Source organism: Vidua macroura, chromosome 20, assembly GCF_024509145.1.
Source record: "Vidua macroura isolate BioBank_ID:100142 chromosome 20, ASM2450914v1, whole genome shotgun sequence".
NCBI lineage: Eukaryota > Metazoa > Chordata > Aves > Passeriformes > Viduidae > Vidua > Vidua macroura.
In genome coordinates, this window is record NC_071590.1 from 8,911,791 (window position 1) to 8,928,417 (window position 16,627).

Sequence of the window (16,627 nt, forward strand, 5' to 3'; positions counted from 1 at the left end):
ACGTGAAATGGTAACAAACGGGGCAGCACCGATGCTTCAGAAGCCAGTGGGATCTGTGGCTCAGTGGGCAGTAAGAGAAATAAAATCCCCAAGCCTTTAGTCTTTGAAAGGAAAAGAAATTACACTGTTTGGGGCAGGTACAAGGGGCAGAAGTGTCCTTTGATACAGAAAAAGTATTTTAAAGTATTTTTAAAAACTTACCCTGAATTTTGAGTGGGACAGAGCAGCTTTGACATGAAATTCTTTAGGCTGCTGAGGCATTTTGAGATCAAATCCATGGATCCAACTCACATTTCACGTGCAGTAGTTGGAGCTGTTGGAAATGTCCCTTGGCCCGTTTGTTCCCACAAAAGAGCCGGAGCTGGGGAGGCTCTGCCTGGAGCCAGGAAATGTGCGGTGATTGCTGAGCTGAGCTTTGCTGCCCTCCTTTGACAAAAAGCACAGCTTAAAATTCCCGTGAAAAACGCTGCAAGTGGCCCCGGCGCCGGAGCTTCAGGGACACCGAAGAGTGGGATCCTAACGGGGAGACAACCCAGAAAAGGCAATTTAGGGAAAAAAAAAAACCATTGTTAACCAACGACCTGATCGTTTTCTGTGCGAGGAACGCGACAGGGAATGACAGGCAGGGGCTGCTAATTCTGAACTCCACGAATTGTTAAGGAAGCCCAGACAATCCTGGGAATAATAAATCACTTTGGGAGCACACTGGGAATGGTCAGGGATTCGTCATCTGCCCGCCGGTAGATTTGGCAGCCCCTCCTGCATTGTCTTTCAAGGGACTAAAGTCGGCTTTGCAGAGGGACCTGCAGGAATCCTGTCAGCTCGCACTTGGTTCCTGGTTTTAATTTGATTAATTGCAGAATAAAGACACGGTCAGGCTTTCCCCTTTCACCCAGAACTCTCCGTGTTCCTGTCCACTAATCTTCACTCTCCTCCTTCTGTTTTGTCTCTTCAGGGGGAAAACTGGCTATCCTGGATATTTGAAAAATTGGTGATTGTCATGGTTTGTTATTTTATCTTATCTATAATCAACTCCATGGCCCAGAGCTATGCCAAGCGGCTGCAACAGAAGATGTACTCAGAAGAAAAAACCAAATGAGCTTGGAAAAAATGGGAAAAACCCCTCACGATGGGTTTTGGCAGACACGAGAAATGACACATCTTTTCATATGTTTAAAAAACAGCATTATTCAAAAGTGGGAAAAATTTTTAACATCAATTTTCAACTCTTAACAAGTTTTTTTTTTGTTTTGTTTGATTTTGAAAGTAATTTGGATATTACAGCAACTGTTTCACTGACAAACTTATAAACGTTACGGTAAGGTGTGAATGCTTCACAACTCTGGGTTGTGTTTTACAGGATGGGCGGTGGGATGTTAAATGGGGTTTAACACAAATTTTGTCCATCCAAATTACTTCCAAAACCGATTATTTAATACTCCCCATCTCCTGATTTAACTTCAGAATCACCTGAGGGTAACATTTGCTTTTGAAGGGTGGCTGGTTTGCTTTTTCCATAAGTTTCAAGACCATGACAATGTAAATAACTGAGTACAGGTCGGGTACAAACTGTTGCATGTCCCTCATGGTAAGGCTGTTCTGTCTGAATTCCCAGTGTCCCATTGCATTGCACGCTGGAAAAGCCACCCTGTCCAACTTCATGATGTTAGCAGAGATGGTTGATGTCAAAATGCTGAAGCCAACATTTTTTATTCTGTATATTTAGAATGAAGTTAAGATAAAAACTTTATAAAGTCATCTTATGATCATTCCAGAATTTCTTGTGTCAGTCTTTTTAAGCTGTTTCTTTTCCTCTCTCAATTTTGGATGCTCTGTGCATGTTTGCTCATCCTTCCTGCACTAATGGTGCTCAAACCCTTTGTTCTTTTTTGTTTTGTTCATTTTTTGTTCTTTTTTCTTCAGAACTTTTTGCTTAGCAAAGGGAGGAGGGAAGGCTGTGCCTTGCTTGAAGCACACTCTGTGCTTAAGTAGGTGAAATAGAGAACAAGATTTGTTATCCTGAATTCTGCTCAGGTGTTTGCCCCTGAGCCCAGAACTGTGGGCAGTGGAGGAGAAGAGAAGGGGAAGAGTTGAGATTCCAGCTGAAAGCAGATTTTGTGTCTACCCAGTAATGGTGCAGATAACTTTAGAAACCTTTACCCTCATGCTTTTCAAGTCAGATTTGTTACGATCAGCGTGTGCCAGTTCAGATGTCCAGGAACAGAATTTATACTAAAATGGCTCTTTTCCCTCTTTAGTGCCTCAGTCCCCACTGCTGCTGTACCTGCATTGCTCTCATCACTTGTGAACAGTTGTTTCTCGTTTTTATCCTAGGGGGGTAAGCACCAAGAATTAATTTACCTTTCCAATGAGCGTTCTCGGGAGGTGGCCCAGAGCCCAGCTTAGCTCAGGCCGCTCCTCGCCCGGGTTAGGCAGGGCTGCAGGCGGGTGTGTTGTGTGGAGCCCGTGGTGTGCCAGCGTCGTGCCATGCCATGGCTGTACCATCCTGTCGGATAGCTTATCAGACTGATGTTGACTGTTGGATCTCATGGCAACAACAGTCGGTAGGCTGTCTGACATTTTGGTATCTCTCATCTGACCCTTCCTCATCCATCCCCAGCTGTTTCCATTGAGCATCAGCAGCACATCCTGTCTGTGCTTGGGCTGGGATCGAGCTCCAGTCCTGCAGAACAAAGCCTGGTGAAGGTGAAGCTCCCCTGGGCGGGGCTGAGGTTTGTACCATTCTCTTGGCTTCACTGGGAGCTTCAGGCAGTTTGGGGAGGGTTTGCATGGGCTGCTCCAACAAATTCCAGTATCTGCAAGTCCCAGCACAGGAGTTGGTGCGAGGGAGTTTAAAGCACAAAGGCTCTTCAGCTGTTCCTGGTGGTTTTTAAAAGGTGAACAGTATTTAATAAATTTACCATTTTTTAACCTGAATATGGCCTTTGACAATAATGTCACAAAGAACTTGCTCTGGTACAATTCCAAACCCCACAGGTGTGTTTGGAACTTCACCTTTTCAGCCTACAAAGCCTCAGCCTTGCACTTTGTAAGGGATCACCTCAGAGTTCCATTTCCCCTCAGGACGCTGGATCAGTGGAGCTGGATCTGGTGGCAGCTTTTTGGTCCCCAGATCTGTCACCTGAGGGACCCAGGTATTTATTAACCTCTCACACTTCTGGGAGGGGATGGCACTGATGCCATGCTGGGGTCCCTTGTGTTCTCAGGTTGGAATCAGGACACTGCAACAATAACTAAAAAAGAAAAAAAACCCTTTTCCCTAGAGCCTGAGCCAATAAACTGCACATTTCTAAATGCTTTAGTGGTCTCCTTGAAATTCTGTCTCTTGCCTGCTGGAAAACCACTAAGAAAACTGAAAGCTTTTCCCCACTTTTGGTTCAATATGTTTATATATTTATAGTGTGAAATATATATATATATATATATATATATATATATATATATATATATATATTGTTCTTCAGCTTGTGTTTCCATGTGTCCATTCCACTAAGCTCTGCTGTTATTTTGAAGCTTTCTAACACTATTTAAAGAAGGAAGTGATCATTCTACCTGCTTCTGTCTGACTTGGTAAAAGGTAAAAAGACCCATAATAATAGAAAAAAAAGTGACACAAACCTGATGAGATTTGCAATGGATAGTTTTATGATTGCTTAAATAAACAAAGAAATAACATTTCCCAGTGTTTATTTCAGCTGGATTGTTTCCATTCTCTGTATTGAACTCTCTTGGTAACTGACATTTGCTGTCCCAAACATTCTCCAGTGTGAACACAGAAGATAATTCAGCAGTTGCATTTTGTGCCTTCAGAGAAAGAGTCAGCCTTTAGCATTTGACCTGAAAACATGGATTTTGCTCCCTTAACCCAAAGTTTCCTTTTGTTGTACATATCCTCATTACACATGAAGCAGTCAGTTCTGTGTGTTGGGGACAAATCCAACGGGAGCTCTTGCAAGAGGAACAATCTTGGCACAAATCCCTATTTTTAGCTGCTGTTTCTTGCAGTTAGACACTAAATAAAGTATCTTGCTTTTTTTTTTTTTTCTGGGAATGAAAATCACACGGAAGTAACAGCCCTGTAAGAACAACTAATGACTTTAATGTGACAGATTTTTTTTTTTTTTTTTTGGTCTCATTATCTGTGAAACGAGGTCAGGTAGGGCTGCAGCTCCTCCTCCTCTGGGTTCTCTCTCTGTTTTCCTGCCTGCCCTGAGGATTGTGCCTCCCCACACCTCTGAGAGGGGCAGTGCCCCTCTGCTGGCAGCCACCCCGTGCCCCAGCAGGCAGGAATTGTTGGTGCAAGCAGAGTTCAGGTCACAGCGAGCCAGGTCAGGTCAATCCGTGCAGTTGCAGCCTCACGTCCATCAGAAGAGTCAGAAATCTGCTGCTCCCTGACCTGGAGCTCTGCCCTCCGTGCCAGTGTCACGCTGGTTCTGTTCAAGCAGCTCCCTCACAGCTCCCCCAGCTGCCTGTTCCTGCTAAAAGATCCTCGTCACTAACACTTGACAGTGGCTTGATGCTGTTCCAGAAAGTCCTTTCCTGCTGTGCTTTTGGGCTTCAGCATTTAATTTGTCAGAATCAGCCTCCCTCTCGCTGCAGGCCCTGCTAAGTGCAACCAAAACACTCTGGATGTTTCCCTGATTATCAAGCAGAAATATAAATATCAGTGAAAAAAATGGATGGCAAGTGTAAAGAAAAGTAGGACTTGGGTGTGTTCTTTGGAGGTAAAAAATAAATGTAAGGTTTTCTTTGAAGCACATGGTTAAAAATACTTTGTAATCAGCAGTTAAAAGGCTGAATGTCATTATAGATAAGGTGATTGGAATGACTCTCCTGAGATTTAAAATTCTGTTTTTTTGCTGTAAATTTGGTTGTTTTTTTGGAGAAGAAGGAAAAGCACTTGGAAAACTGTGAGTACTTCACCCAGCTCCCTCCAGACTGCAGCAGCTGGTGGAGTGTGGGAGTGGCAGGGGATCCTGCTGGGCAGGTGAGGGATCAGTGCTGGATCTCTGTGACCCCGGGTGAGGGGAGTGGAGCAGTCCCTCCCCTGTGAAACACCTCAGACAGGAGGTGCATATCTGCATATGCTCTTGCAAAGTCATTTTTAGAAGGATTATGGTGGAAAACTCTGAGCCCACTGTGGCTTTGCTGATTCAGGCGCCTAATGGAGGGCATGGAATGCTGGCCTGAATTTCTTCATACATTTCACTTGTTTGTTGATGCATCCACTCGGCCTTCATGAAAGGCAGCAGAACATTGTTCTGGCAGAGGGAGAGGCTGGAACAACCTGGGTCAGCTGTCACAAGAGGGGAAGGAGCTCAAACAGAAACTCACCGCTGTTCTGTCACCTCCCAGCAAACGGGGAGAGCCCTGCAATCTGTGACTGCTTGGAATGTGTTAAAAATTCAGGGAAAAAAACTGGTATTTTGGTCAAAAAAAGGTGATTATTACCGTGTTTGAATTACCAGTGAAGAGGCTGTTGAGGCCACTCAGCCCTTCACTGGTGGTGGTGGAGCAAAGGTGCAAATGTGAGCCTGTGGAATGAGCCCAGCTTGGGGCTAGTTTGCTTTAGCACTGCCCTTTGTTGTGCTGAGGAGGTTTTATTAATTTATTATTGTTATTATCCCTGAATTGAGTCAAAGTGCAGTGACTCCATTAGCATTAAACCAAAGGTCACCTTTCAGCAGAGCTCGTTGGAGGAGCTGCTCAGCTCCCGTGGAATCTTCCGTGTTCAGGGCAGTCGCTCCCAGCTCATTGTTCGGGCGTTCCCAGGGGCTGCCCGGGGCTGCCCGGGCAGTGGCAATGAGGAAACCGGCGGCTCCTTCCTGCTGAAAGGCGAGAGAGAGCAGTGTCAGCTCGGGTATTGTTCCTGCTCTGGCCACAGCCACGCCCGGCTCCTGGAAACGGCTCTTCCGGGCCTCCAGAATGGGTTGGTGGCTCTGGTATCACCTGTAAGAAATTCTTACCAGCGCCAATGCATTTCCCAAAGCTTGTTTCATCCACAAGAAACGACCTTGTGGTGCCTCTTAGTGCTGTCAGGAAAGAACCTGGCAGTTCTCTTGCAGGAGCTGCTGCTGAATAAAACATCAATACCCTGTTCAAGGCTCACACTTTGAGAGACTGTGGCTTTCCTCAGAAAGGTTATTAGGATTTTTCCATCCTTTGATGGGAAAACACAAGTTTCTGTGCTCAGCATTTCTCGGTCTCAGAGAGAAAACACACATTCAGATTTACAACATCGTGCAAATCTCACCATGGTCACAAAACCTCTCTGGGCTGGTTGGAAACCTCATTGCTCCCGGTGCCTGGTTTGCTGCAGCTGCTTTCTGGAGAGCTCTCAATATTTAGGATATTTTCATAACGCTTCATTTCTCGGATTCCTGGCTTTGTAGGTCTCTCCTCAGCCCAGCTGACCTCCTGTGACACAGGCAGTGCATTCCTGGGTGTTGTGTAAGGCTCGAGGTGGGGAGCAGCAAGGAAGAAACTTTTAAGATGCCTGAAGCCGGTATTTACTTGACTTCCAACTAATGAATGCCAAAACCATTTTCAAAGCAGTATTTCGCTACTGCAAGTGGTGATTTTAATTCTGTTGCCTCCTTTAACTCCTGTACAAAGTGTCTCTCCCACTTCTGCGTGGGGCAGAGCCCAGGGCAGCCCTGGAGCACCCGAGAGCCTCGTGGCTGCCCAGGAGCAGCCAGGTGTTTGTGGGGGAAGTGAGGCAATCTCTGGCAAGAGATTCCAGCTGTGACTGGGAGATCCTTCCAATTCAGTGGAAAAGGAAAGGCTTGAAGTGTTGTTTGGCAGAGCCTGAGAGCCCTTGCTTGAAACTGTCACTGCTGTCCCCTCCCTCGGGCCTTGGAGCTCTTTGCCCTCGTGTGGAGCCATTTTTGGCCAAGTTCAAGCCTGTTCCCTGCAGGTTTGCTCAGCTGGAACAGGACTCCCCACGTGCTGAGGTTTCCTTCCTGATGTCACTGTGAGCTTTCCTTTCACAGCACTCATCAACTGTGTGTCTGCTTTTTGTGTGAAAGTACTGGGTTTGAGGGGAAGCCTGACTAAATCTTTATAGAGGAAAACAAAGTGAAACTCTGAGCTAGTGGCTGGTGGGGGGAATGGAAGCTTTCTTCTTGGGAGCAGAGTATTTAATTGGATTTTTGGTCTTTCATTGCCAAATTTATGGTTTTGGCTTTTATCAGTTGCATTTGGTTTCTTCACCAAAATTCAGCCTCTAAAGGAAAGACTCACAACTCAAATCACTCCATAAACACAGCTGCTGACTTTAATGCCTCCCAGTCAGCTAACACAGGCTGGAATTGCCCAAAGTGGGGTGGGGAGGAAACTTGCCAGAATTTTCTATGCAAGTGGCAGAAGGACAGGCCAGGCCAGCCAGCAGCAAGCACCTCCATGGAAAGATGGATCCTTGAAGTCAGGATTGTTCCAGGCCATGTGAATTAGTGCCCAGCTCTCAGCATCTTCACTGCAGGGAGCAGCCAGAGCAGCCCCTGCCAGCCCAGTCCAGGCAGGATTTGATTCCACCTTCAGCCTGTGGGATGGGGCCACTTCCCATCCGCTCCGAGGGCTCTGCTCTCCTGTGAATGATCCATCACATCTTGGAGGCTGCTGGGCAGAAGTTCAAATCCAGTCCTGCCATCTGCCCACAATTACACCACTTTCAGGCAACTGAAGTGTATTTTTGTGAGCCTTAAATAAACATGACATTGTCCATGTAACCAAATATGTAGAATAATCATTTTTGCAGAATGCACCCATTTCAGTGCAAATCCAGCACAGGACTCGTTTCTCCTCACACAGCCAGTGAAACAAAAGCTCAAGCAATGTTTTGGCTTTTTTTTTTTTTTTTTTTTTTTTTTTTTTTTTTTTTGTTTAACCAGTGGCTTATTTTAGTTTCTCCACTTAGTGCTTTTACTTTTAAAATGGGAATTTTGGCCTAGAGAACACCGTCAGTTTACTAATTTTTCTCTCTTACAGTGTAACATTTGGGATTTTAAAGTTTGGTTTTAAGACGGTTTCTAGCACCTTATTCACACAGATAAGTGTGACTCTCTTAGGAGCCACTGTTCAGTATCTCTCAGGCTTGTTTGAACATGGGGTTAAAATTTACATTTCTTCCACGATCTTTATCATGGAGCACCTTTACTCTAAAAATTGCCTTGATTTCCTAACGAGCAGCTTCTCCAGGCTCTTCTCTGGGGTCGTTTCCACCTTTTCCCTGTGGCTGGCAGGAATGTTTACTTCTTGCAGCTCCTGGAAAGGGTTAAGCGGGGTTGTGGCGCTCCAGGGCGGGGGCTGAGCCCTGCCCCACCCGGGCAGGGGAAGTGGCGCGGGCTGCAGGGACAGGATTCCCACAATGCGGGCTCAGAAGGGACCATTGTGAGCCCCAGTTGGGCTGAAAGAGCCGGAAGGGCTCCATGGTTCAAATTCAGGATTATCAGCTCCACTTCCAGGCCGTTAAAGCTGCCGGAGTGTCCGGGCTGTGCCTCTGGAGCGTGGGCAGAGGCTGGAGCAGGAAGCTCCGGGGGAATTTGCTGCTTTGGAAAAGCTCTGGGCTGCCCTTGAGGAAAGGCAGCAGCTCAGTTCCTTCTGCAAGTTTTTTGTGCTATATCAGATCCATGAATCACTTTCCTGATTCCTCTTGTGCAGTTTTTAAAGTGGAGTCCAGCAAAAAGCAGATTTCTTTAAAGTACACTCAGTCCTATTTCCTTTTGGATGTTTGGGCTCTCATTTAATAATATTTATCCGTACTAAATTTATTAGCAAATGCAGAAAGAAGTGAATTATTCATTCAAGGCCTTTTTGTACCTTAGTGTTTCTCAGTACTTTGAATATAATTTCCTTTTTTCATGTATTAAACCCTGGTTGTTGTGGGAACCACAACAGATTTTTTTCTCTTACATATTTCCATCTTCCTTGTGCTGGTACTGAGTCTAACCTTAAAAACACTAATATCTATTTATGCCCAAGTAAATAAATTGTAACTAAATTGCCAAACACTTACTGTGTTTAAAACATTTTCGGTTATTAAAGGTTATTTTTTATTTTGGTGTGTTTGTTTTATTTTGTTTGTGGGTTGTTTTTTGGGGTGTAGGGTTTGTTTTGGGTTTTTTTTTTTGTGGTCAAATAAATGTTCTGCTATTCATGAAATGTCTGCTATAGTTGGAGTTCTTGAATCAACTTCCAAGTGAGCTGCACCTGTCCTTTCCAACAAACAATAGTGAGATTTGGAGCATTGTTCCTGGGTTTATGAACATCCTGTGGGGACTTTGCCTACAACAAGCAAGGTCAAGGCCACTGATTCTGCTGTTCCTGTCTCTGAGCCATTGGCTTGTGCTGACCTTTGATCTACCTCTTTAATTGTAATAGTTAATGAAATAAAGGCCTTCTTCCAGGCTCTATTTACATAATTAATTTTATCAATTACATAGAGAATTACTCCTCCACCTTTTAATGTAATTGCAGGTGATGACTATTTGATAGTGGCTGTTCACTTCCTGTCACTTTGACCCTCTCCACATCCTGGGGAAAAAATAAAGGAATCCCATCATAGATCAAAAAAAAATGAAGGCTGAGTTTGGGAAAGGGTGTGAGAATTTCAGGACTGAAAAACATTCACAGGAAGAAGCTAAGAGATGCCTAAAACAATTCCTGTCAGCCTCTGCTCCAGGGCAGTAAGGGATTATAGCAGCTAAAATTTGAATTTTTGCTTTGGGGTTAGACATCTTACCTGTGTGCTGTGTTTCCTGACGTGGCACAAATTCTGCCATCAAACAAACAAAAAAGACCAAATATCCTGCTCCATAAGCCTGAAGTGCCATAAAGAAATAACAAATATGGTTCTATATCATTCATAGGTTCACTGAGCACCTGCTGTGTTTGCTTCATGCTCAGAATTGTGAATACAGAGAGATAACATGAGGTTATTTCTGCAATAAAGCTATTTATTGCTACAGCACTACAATGACCCATTGCTCTCTTCCTTGTTTCTCAGGGAACTTACCTGTCCTTAGCCTTCTGAAAAACTCTTTTACCTGTCCTGAAGTGAGAAGGAAAAGGATTCCTGGGACTTGGCCATTTTTTCATGGAGTTACCTATTCTCATTTCTGATACTGGAAATTCTGTTTAGGATCTGTTGAAAACACCAGGGGAATTTATTTAAGTGTTGCTGAACATCCTGTGCCTTTTGGAGGAGGGAGAAGCTCACCACGGTCTCCTTTCCTGACCCTTTGTTCCTGCAAACTCGAATTGCCTGTGCTGTTTGTCTGAACTTCTTGTGCAATCTTTCCTGCAGTTTCTTCTGTGAAAATACCCAAATTAGACAATGGTTGAAAGTGGCAGAAACAGCAGAAAATCCCTTCTGACCAGAGCAAGCCCCAGCTCTGAGCTGCCATCTTTTGAATGAAATGGCACTAAAACCTGAAGGTGCACTGTGAAATTTGTCCATTTGTCAAGGAAAAAGTCCTTGAGACTGATTTAACTCTTTTCGTTTTTGGCCTGTGGATTATTTTTGTGGGAGAACAGTGTGACTGGGGGGGGGGGGGGGAATGCAAGAATTCCCAAAGCTCTCCCTACCATTAATGAAGAGCTGACTGAGGCAGAAGAGAGCTCAGTGTTACAAGGTAATCTTTAATTCTACTGTACTCTTTTATTCATTTTAATTCAGTGGGTGCCTTCTCAAGTCATTCCATCCCTTCTCCTGCCAGGAGGGAGCTGCAGCTTCCCAGGGCACCACCTTGTGGTCGTGGTAAAACTCAGGCAAAAAGGAGCCAAGTCCTTAAATTGACTTTGGAAATTAGAAAATGTATTTATGACACCAAATTGTAAGTTCTTACATCTGCAATCTACCAGCCATCCTCATCACAAATATGCTTAAATAATTAACAAGTTAATTAACTTATAACCTGGAGAAAACAGGAGTTGTAGTTTTGCTTAGTGAAACGGTCAGAAAAGGATACAGCTACAGTATATAGCAAATGTATTGAAAAATAGGTATTTATTAGATATTTTAAATAAGAATGATATTAATATATTCAATTCAGATTCGGTTCTTGCTATTCAAACACACACAAACACAGACACTCTGCTCCTAAAACTAAAAAATAACTCCAGTCAATAATTTACATACTTCAGGAAGTTGATGGAAGGTTTTCCAGCTTGGTTCTTTCAGAAAATCTCTATTTCAGACCATCTTAACAAAGAAATCAATCACAGATTGGTGTAACTGGAGATAACTTGTTCCAGGGTTGTGAAGCAGTCCAGGAAATCTTCCTCTTGGATTCCAAACTTTGTGTACTGGTGAAGGTAAGCTCTGTGTGTTGAAGAATGGGTCAGACATTAGAAATCAGAAAGAAATTCATTAGAAATCAAGAAGAAATTGGCAATTATTAGTGAAGTACCAGCATAATTATTTTCACTTACTTGGAAGCAAACATATTCCAAGCTTTTCCTACGATGCTGTCAAGAGGTTTCAGCAGGAACTGGCTGTTGCTGACCAAAGCAGCAGACTTTTCATACTTGTTAAATGCTCTGGGAGTTTTCCATGCATTAAAAGCATCCTGAGGGTTTAGCCATGATGTGTATAACGAGGGATCTTGGAAACTTCCTGTAGCAGAAACAGGACAACCCTCTGGACAAAACCCACACTTGATCCCTGTATGGCCTAATCAGTGCTGTCAGATCAGTTCAGGCCTGGGAAAATATCTGCAGAGTGGGCAGCCTGTTGAAAATACAACTTTTAAACAGACTCCTTAGATTATCTAGAAGCACACTGGTGTGGATAATTCAGCTGCCAGCAATGCTCATCACTCCAGAGACAGCTAGATGTATTTTCAGACATTATAGCCAAGAATTCCAGATATAGACTTGAGTCTCTTCCTCCTTCCCTAAAGTGCTTCAGGAAACTCAGAAGTAAAAAACAGCCCTAAGCAATTAGACAATGTGGCCTTGGACAGTAAAATGTTCCTAGAGGGAATATCAGCCTTAGGAGTCAAATGTGTGGTCTTGGGATGTTTCCACTTGAATCAGATCTGGTTGCAAAGTCAGCAGTGAGATGTGAAACCAGACCCCCTGAGGTGCTGTGCTCCTCCTCTTACCCAAGTCCACGCTGTGCACATCTTTTCCTCTCAGGATAACCAGGTTGGCAATGGAAGTGTTGAAGTGCAGGGGTTTGTTTGTGGAGGGGATGGAGGATGGGTGTGGTGGTCGTACTTGCCAATCAATACCTTTGGGATTTGGGAAAAAGAGATGGAAAAGCAAGTTAATGTTTTGTGAAGATGCAGATGGGAACTATCACTGTGCCCCAAACTGAGACCACACTGGAGTTTGTGGCTGCTGCACATGAATGAAGCAGCAATCACACAATTCCCAGAGAAAACCACTGCTAATCCAGCAGGATTTGCCTGGCAGTCACTCTGCCAGAGCAAATGGATACCTGTTTCTATACTTAGCAAGCCTCCAGCCCATTCCTTGCATAACTGGAGCTGTAACTGAATTCTCCATGTAAATTACATGGGAGAGCTGAGCCTGATTTTTATGCGTAGAAGGTGTAAAAAGAAAAAAGCAGAGCTCACCATCCAAGAAATGTTCCAAATGAGTTATGTAAATTAAGTGCAGAGCCGCAGACTGTCAGTTTGGTTTGTGTGTTTGCAATAGTTATAATTAACTGAGATGTCTGGAAGCAGAGCAGGAGCAATCTGGGAGCTGCTGTGGCAGCTGAGGGAATGGTGAAAGGAGCAGCTGGTTTTGTGGGGGCAAATTCCTGCTGAGGGCAACAGCTTCTTTCTGAACTCTACAAAGCATCCAGCTTTATTGCATCTGCACAAATGAATGTTTAAAGAGGGATGGAGAGTGAAAGACTGGTGTTTATTTACCTTCCTCCATTGGAGCATTAGCAATGAGCATCTGCCTGAGGTGTTTGATGAGGCCAGGCCAGCTGAAGGTGCTGTAGGGCAGGGAGCTCTCAGGCATCTGGGGGATGTTCCTCAGGCCCAGCATCCTGAATTCGGGATGTGGGACCAACGTCTCCATTAAATCTCCTGCAAGGAGAAATCAACAGCTGCTCATGTTTGACAAAGACATTGCACAGGGCAGCTAAAATGGGAGAAGAGTGAGGAATGTTCAGAGATGTAGCAATTTCAAAGCCTTGCAAACTGTGAATTACTGAGTTCTATACAGGGTGTTGTTAGCTTTTATTTTACAGTTTAGGTCAAAATCTCAAGGACTCTGAACTGATAGATGTGGAAGTTTAATTGTACAAGCAATATGGGCAACTTTCTCTAATTCTTTCAAGGTACAAATGTCAGTCTGCTGCATGTTTCTACCCAGTTCTCTGCTCACCTCTTCTGCTGAGCAAAACTCAAAACTCTCAGTTTGTTTCAGCTGATACAAACTTCTAACCCAAAGTGAAATGTGAAACTCAGTCCAAAATTACTGCCCTGCACCAATTTCCTCTGAAATGTAAACAGGTACAAGGTGTCTGTGATCACTTAAAAAAGGAGAAACAGGGTTCTTTTGGTAAAGAATGAAACCAGAAGTCAGGGGAATCTATTTTTGACTCTGCTATAACATCGGGATTGAACTTCTAAATTGGTCTTTTCCTCTCTTAAAACTTGGGATGTATCCAAATACTTGAGCAAGGAGACTGAAGAACTTCAGTTCCCAGCTGAACTGACCCCAGAAAGGTGTGTGGGTGCTGGGTGTGGTACCTAAAGGGTTTCTGCTGTAGCCTGAGCCCCCTCCTGCTGTGTGAGTGGGCTGGAAAACGCTGCCCAGCTGGTGAGCAATGACTTGATTGACATCCCTGAAGGAAATCTGTTTGATATTCATCAGCTGGGCACAGATCTTGTGGATGACATCATTTTCATGGACAAGAAGGGCATCTGATGAGTGGTACAGATGCGACAGAGTCAAAACAGAGTTGTAGTTTTGAACAATGACCTGGAAGCAAACAAAACAACACACACAAAGAAGAGTCAAACAATTTAATCTCCCTTTAGTTTATAATCCTCTGGCTCCTGCTGTTTCCTCAGTTATGATTTAGGAAGTGATTCATTTTCTTTGCCAGAGTGCAGAATGAGGTCAGCAGCTCAGAGCCTTTTCATGGAAAGAGGGCAAGACCTGTGAAAATCAGGTTATCCATCTCTCTCCATACAAACATGCTGGAACCAGATCTGCCTGGGAACTGATTACAATGCTGAGATAAGAGCATATCAGGAGATTTCTAGTTAGAGAACAGAGCTTCTTGTTAATCTGCATCACTTCAGCATTAAATTATCAAGAAGAGTTTTTCTGGTGAAAATTCTTTAGCTGTGATACTGAGTCACTTGAACTTTTTCAGTGTAAAACATACCCATTTTCTAGTTTATGTCTGTTGTAGATATTTTGTTTAAAAGAAACCAGTAATTATAAACTCATAAATTCTATGTAAACTATTATTATGTATTAAAAGGCAACATGACATTCACCTCCCCAGTGCCATAGGGCCAGACCACGTGGTTCAGTATGAAGGAGGTTGGAAAAGCATCTCTCAAACACTGGGTCACAAATGCTCCCAGGCCTGATCCTGTGCCCCCAGCCATGCTCATGATTGTGAAAAATCCCCCGAGTCGATCACATTTCTCTGCTTCTTTCTGCACCAGGTTCATGATTGCTTCTTTGTGTCTGGGCCCATGGACAGAGTAACTGTGGGGTAACACAAAACAGCAAGACAGGGCAGGGTGCATCAAAATAAAAGCACAAAGGTGAAGTTATTCACAAAGCAAATTTTACTTTAGGTGCCACAGCTGCTGCATTACCACTCTTAGGGAGTCTGAGCAGCTCACCAGCCTCCAGAACTCCCTCAGGGAAGCTTGAGGCAGCTGTTCCTACCCGTTGGCCCAGTTGTTCCCAGATCCTTGCTTCTGGCAGAAGTGTGAGTGGCTGCTGTACTTCCAGTGGCCAGACCTGGCAGCCATGGATAAGGTCTGGCTGATCACTTTGGGCTCCATGTCAACAAGCACAGCCCGGGCAACAGGTACTGCACAGGAAGGAAAAGAAAATTAGGGAAAAAGTGCTGATTATTTAGGTGGGATGGATAGGCTTGGATGGGTAGAATGTCCCCAAGGTTATTCCTACCACCCACTTCAGCCAAACTCTTCATGGGACAGTACTGAAAGGATCTGGCCATGCCCTGATTGCTGCTGAACCATTTATTGTGCCAAAACCAAATCTGAGCTCCAGAGAGCACGGATCTCTCGTGAAATAAACCACTTGATGTTTCTGTGTGCTGAAATCAGACCCTGAGAGGGGAAAAAAGCCCTTTAAAGCTGTACCTGCAGACTCCTCCTCGCAGAAGAAACGTTCCTTGCAGGAATCTTGGTAGGATTCATTCTCCTTCTTGGAACACAGCCCGTGGGTGCCACGGATGTCACTGCAGAGAGCACTGAACACCTCCTGCCCAATCTGGTTCCCACACTGCCCAAGCTGCACTGTGACAATTGACATCCTTATTCACTTGGTATTTAAGCCTGAAAAAGAAAATAATTTGTTTTCTCACTTTTGCTTGGTAAAGCAGGGTGGGAACAAGCAGTTATAACTGAAGAGTTACAGGACTAGGAAGCAAAATTGGAAAAATTAAGCCAGGTCAAAAATGTAGCTATTTTCCAGTTGAGAACTGCACCAGGCCTGATGCCAGAGCCTGCTGAGGTGACAAAAGGATTCCCTGGAGAATTCCCCTTGTTTCCACAACACAGAGCAAACTGTTTGACTCCATCCTGGTATGTTTTGACATTTTTCCCCACCCAGCATTTGACAGCAGCTCTGCTTTCTCACTTTTCTAGCCCTTTACAGAAAAAAGGTCATTTTTTTTTTTTTTAAACTCTCTGGGTTGTTCTGGGCTGCTGTTCCTCACTCCCATCCCAGCCGTGCCTCAGCACTCCTGTAGCAGCACTCCTTGGATCGCTGCCCGTGCCTGCAACGCGTCCTGCAGGCAGCTACGAGCTCACTGCCATTCGCAGCCCGCCACGGGCCAAGCCGGGTGTCACTGGGAGACCGAGTCACCCCTCACGCAAAAAGTTAACAAATATCTGAATTATTGCCAGGAAAGGCTCATTTCCAAAGCGCACGACACCGACCCGCCCGTGCCCGATTCCCTCGGCGGGCAGCCCCACTCGGGTCCCCGCGGCCACAGAACGCCCCTCAGGGCCGGTCTCCCCCTCACGGAACACCGCCATGTTCCCGGCGCCGCCTCTCCTCACGCCCCTCGGTCCCGAGCCCCGTCCCCGAGCCTCTCTGCTCAACAGCCCGCCCCGGGGTCCCGGTGTCGCCGCGGGTCCCGGTTCCTCCCTCAGCGCTCACCTCGTCCCCGCCTTCGAACGGCCCGCCGGGCGCCTGCGCACTGCGCGCTCCGGGCGGGCGGCCCGGGCGCTCCCGCCCGCGGCGGCTTCGCGGCTCCCTCTGCGCGCGCGCCGCCCGCGCGGCTTCACCGCGGCCTCCGCGCAGGCGCCGCGCCGCTGCCGGGGGGCGGGCGGGCGCGCGGCGCGCTCACCGCGCAGGCTCGGCGGGGCCGGGACGCGCGCTGCGCGTGCGCGGCGGGCGCGGGCGCGGGCGGGGGGCGCAG

At 45.5% G+C, this 16,627-nt stretch overlaps 2 protein-coding genes across 7 annotated transcripts in view; one reads left to right on the forward strand and one right to left on the reverse strand.

The window, feature by feature from the left end:
- The window catches only part of VMP1 (vacuole membrane protein 1), a 59,949-nt gene extending 58,180 nt beyond the window's left edge, over nucleotides 1–1,769 (forward strand). For all 3 annotated transcript variants that reach the window (XM_053995826.1, XM_053995827.1, XM_053995828.1), the window contains one exon: nucleotides 956–1,769. In XM_053995826.1, the coding sequence (XP_053851801.1) occupies nucleotides 956–1,099 (144 nt within the window). In that variant the 3' untranslated portion in view covers nucleotides 1,100–1,769. The remainder of the gene's footprint in view (nucleotides 1–955) is intronic.
- Nucleotides 1,770–9,556: 7,787 nt separating this feature from the next.
- Nucleotides 9,557–16,451, reverse strand: TUBD1 (tubulin delta 1). Of its 4 annotated transcripts, XR_008440186.1 has the most exons (11): nucleotides 16,366–16,451; nucleotides 15,342–15,536; nucleotides 14,899–15,046; nucleotides 14,496–14,712; nucleotides 13,737–13,968; nucleotides 12,903–13,067; nucleotides 12,126–12,254; nucleotides 11,452–11,635; nucleotides 11,159–11,341; nucleotides 10,238–10,330; nucleotides 9,557–10,162 (listed from the first exon to the last, which is right to left on the reverse strand). XR_008440186.1 is itself a non-coding variant. In XM_053995884.1 (9 exons), the coding sequence occupies exons 2-9, from the start codon at nucleotides 15,511–15,513 to the stop codon at nucleotides 11,239–11,241; spliced, it is 1,350 nt and encodes a 449-aa protein (XP_053851859.1). In that variant the 5' UTR covers nucleotides 15,514–15,536; nucleotides 16,366–16,451; the 3' UTR covers nucleotides 10,813–11,238. The 4 variants fall into 4 exon arrangements, 3 of the variants coding, with proteins under 3 accessions (XP_053851859.1, XP_053851860.1, XP_053851861.1); XM_053995884.1 differs by lacking the exons at nucleotides 9,557–10,162; nucleotides 10,238–10,330 and having other exon boundaries at nucleotides 10,813–11,341; XM_053995885.1 differs by lacking the exons at nucleotides 9,557–10,162; nucleotides 10,238–10,330; nucleotides 16,366–16,451 and adding an exon at nucleotides 16,143–16,231 and having other exon boundaries at nucleotides 10,813–11,341.
- Between the last annotated feature and the right edge of the window lie 176 nt (nucleotides 16,452–16,627).

Coding starts and splice junctions, on each gene's coding strand:
- TUBD1 (XM_053995884.1), bottom strand. CDS start 15,513: ATGTCAATTGTCACAGTGCAGCTTGGGCAGTGTGGGAACCAGATTGGG. Junction 14,713..14,898: donor GGGAACAACTGGGCCAACGG/GTAGGAACAGCT, acceptor GTTACCCCACAG/TTACTCTGTCCATGGGCCCA. Junction 13,969..14,495: donor GGCCCTATGGCACTGGGGAG/GTGAATGTCATG, acceptor GTTTGCTTCCAG/GTCATTGTTCAAAACTACAA.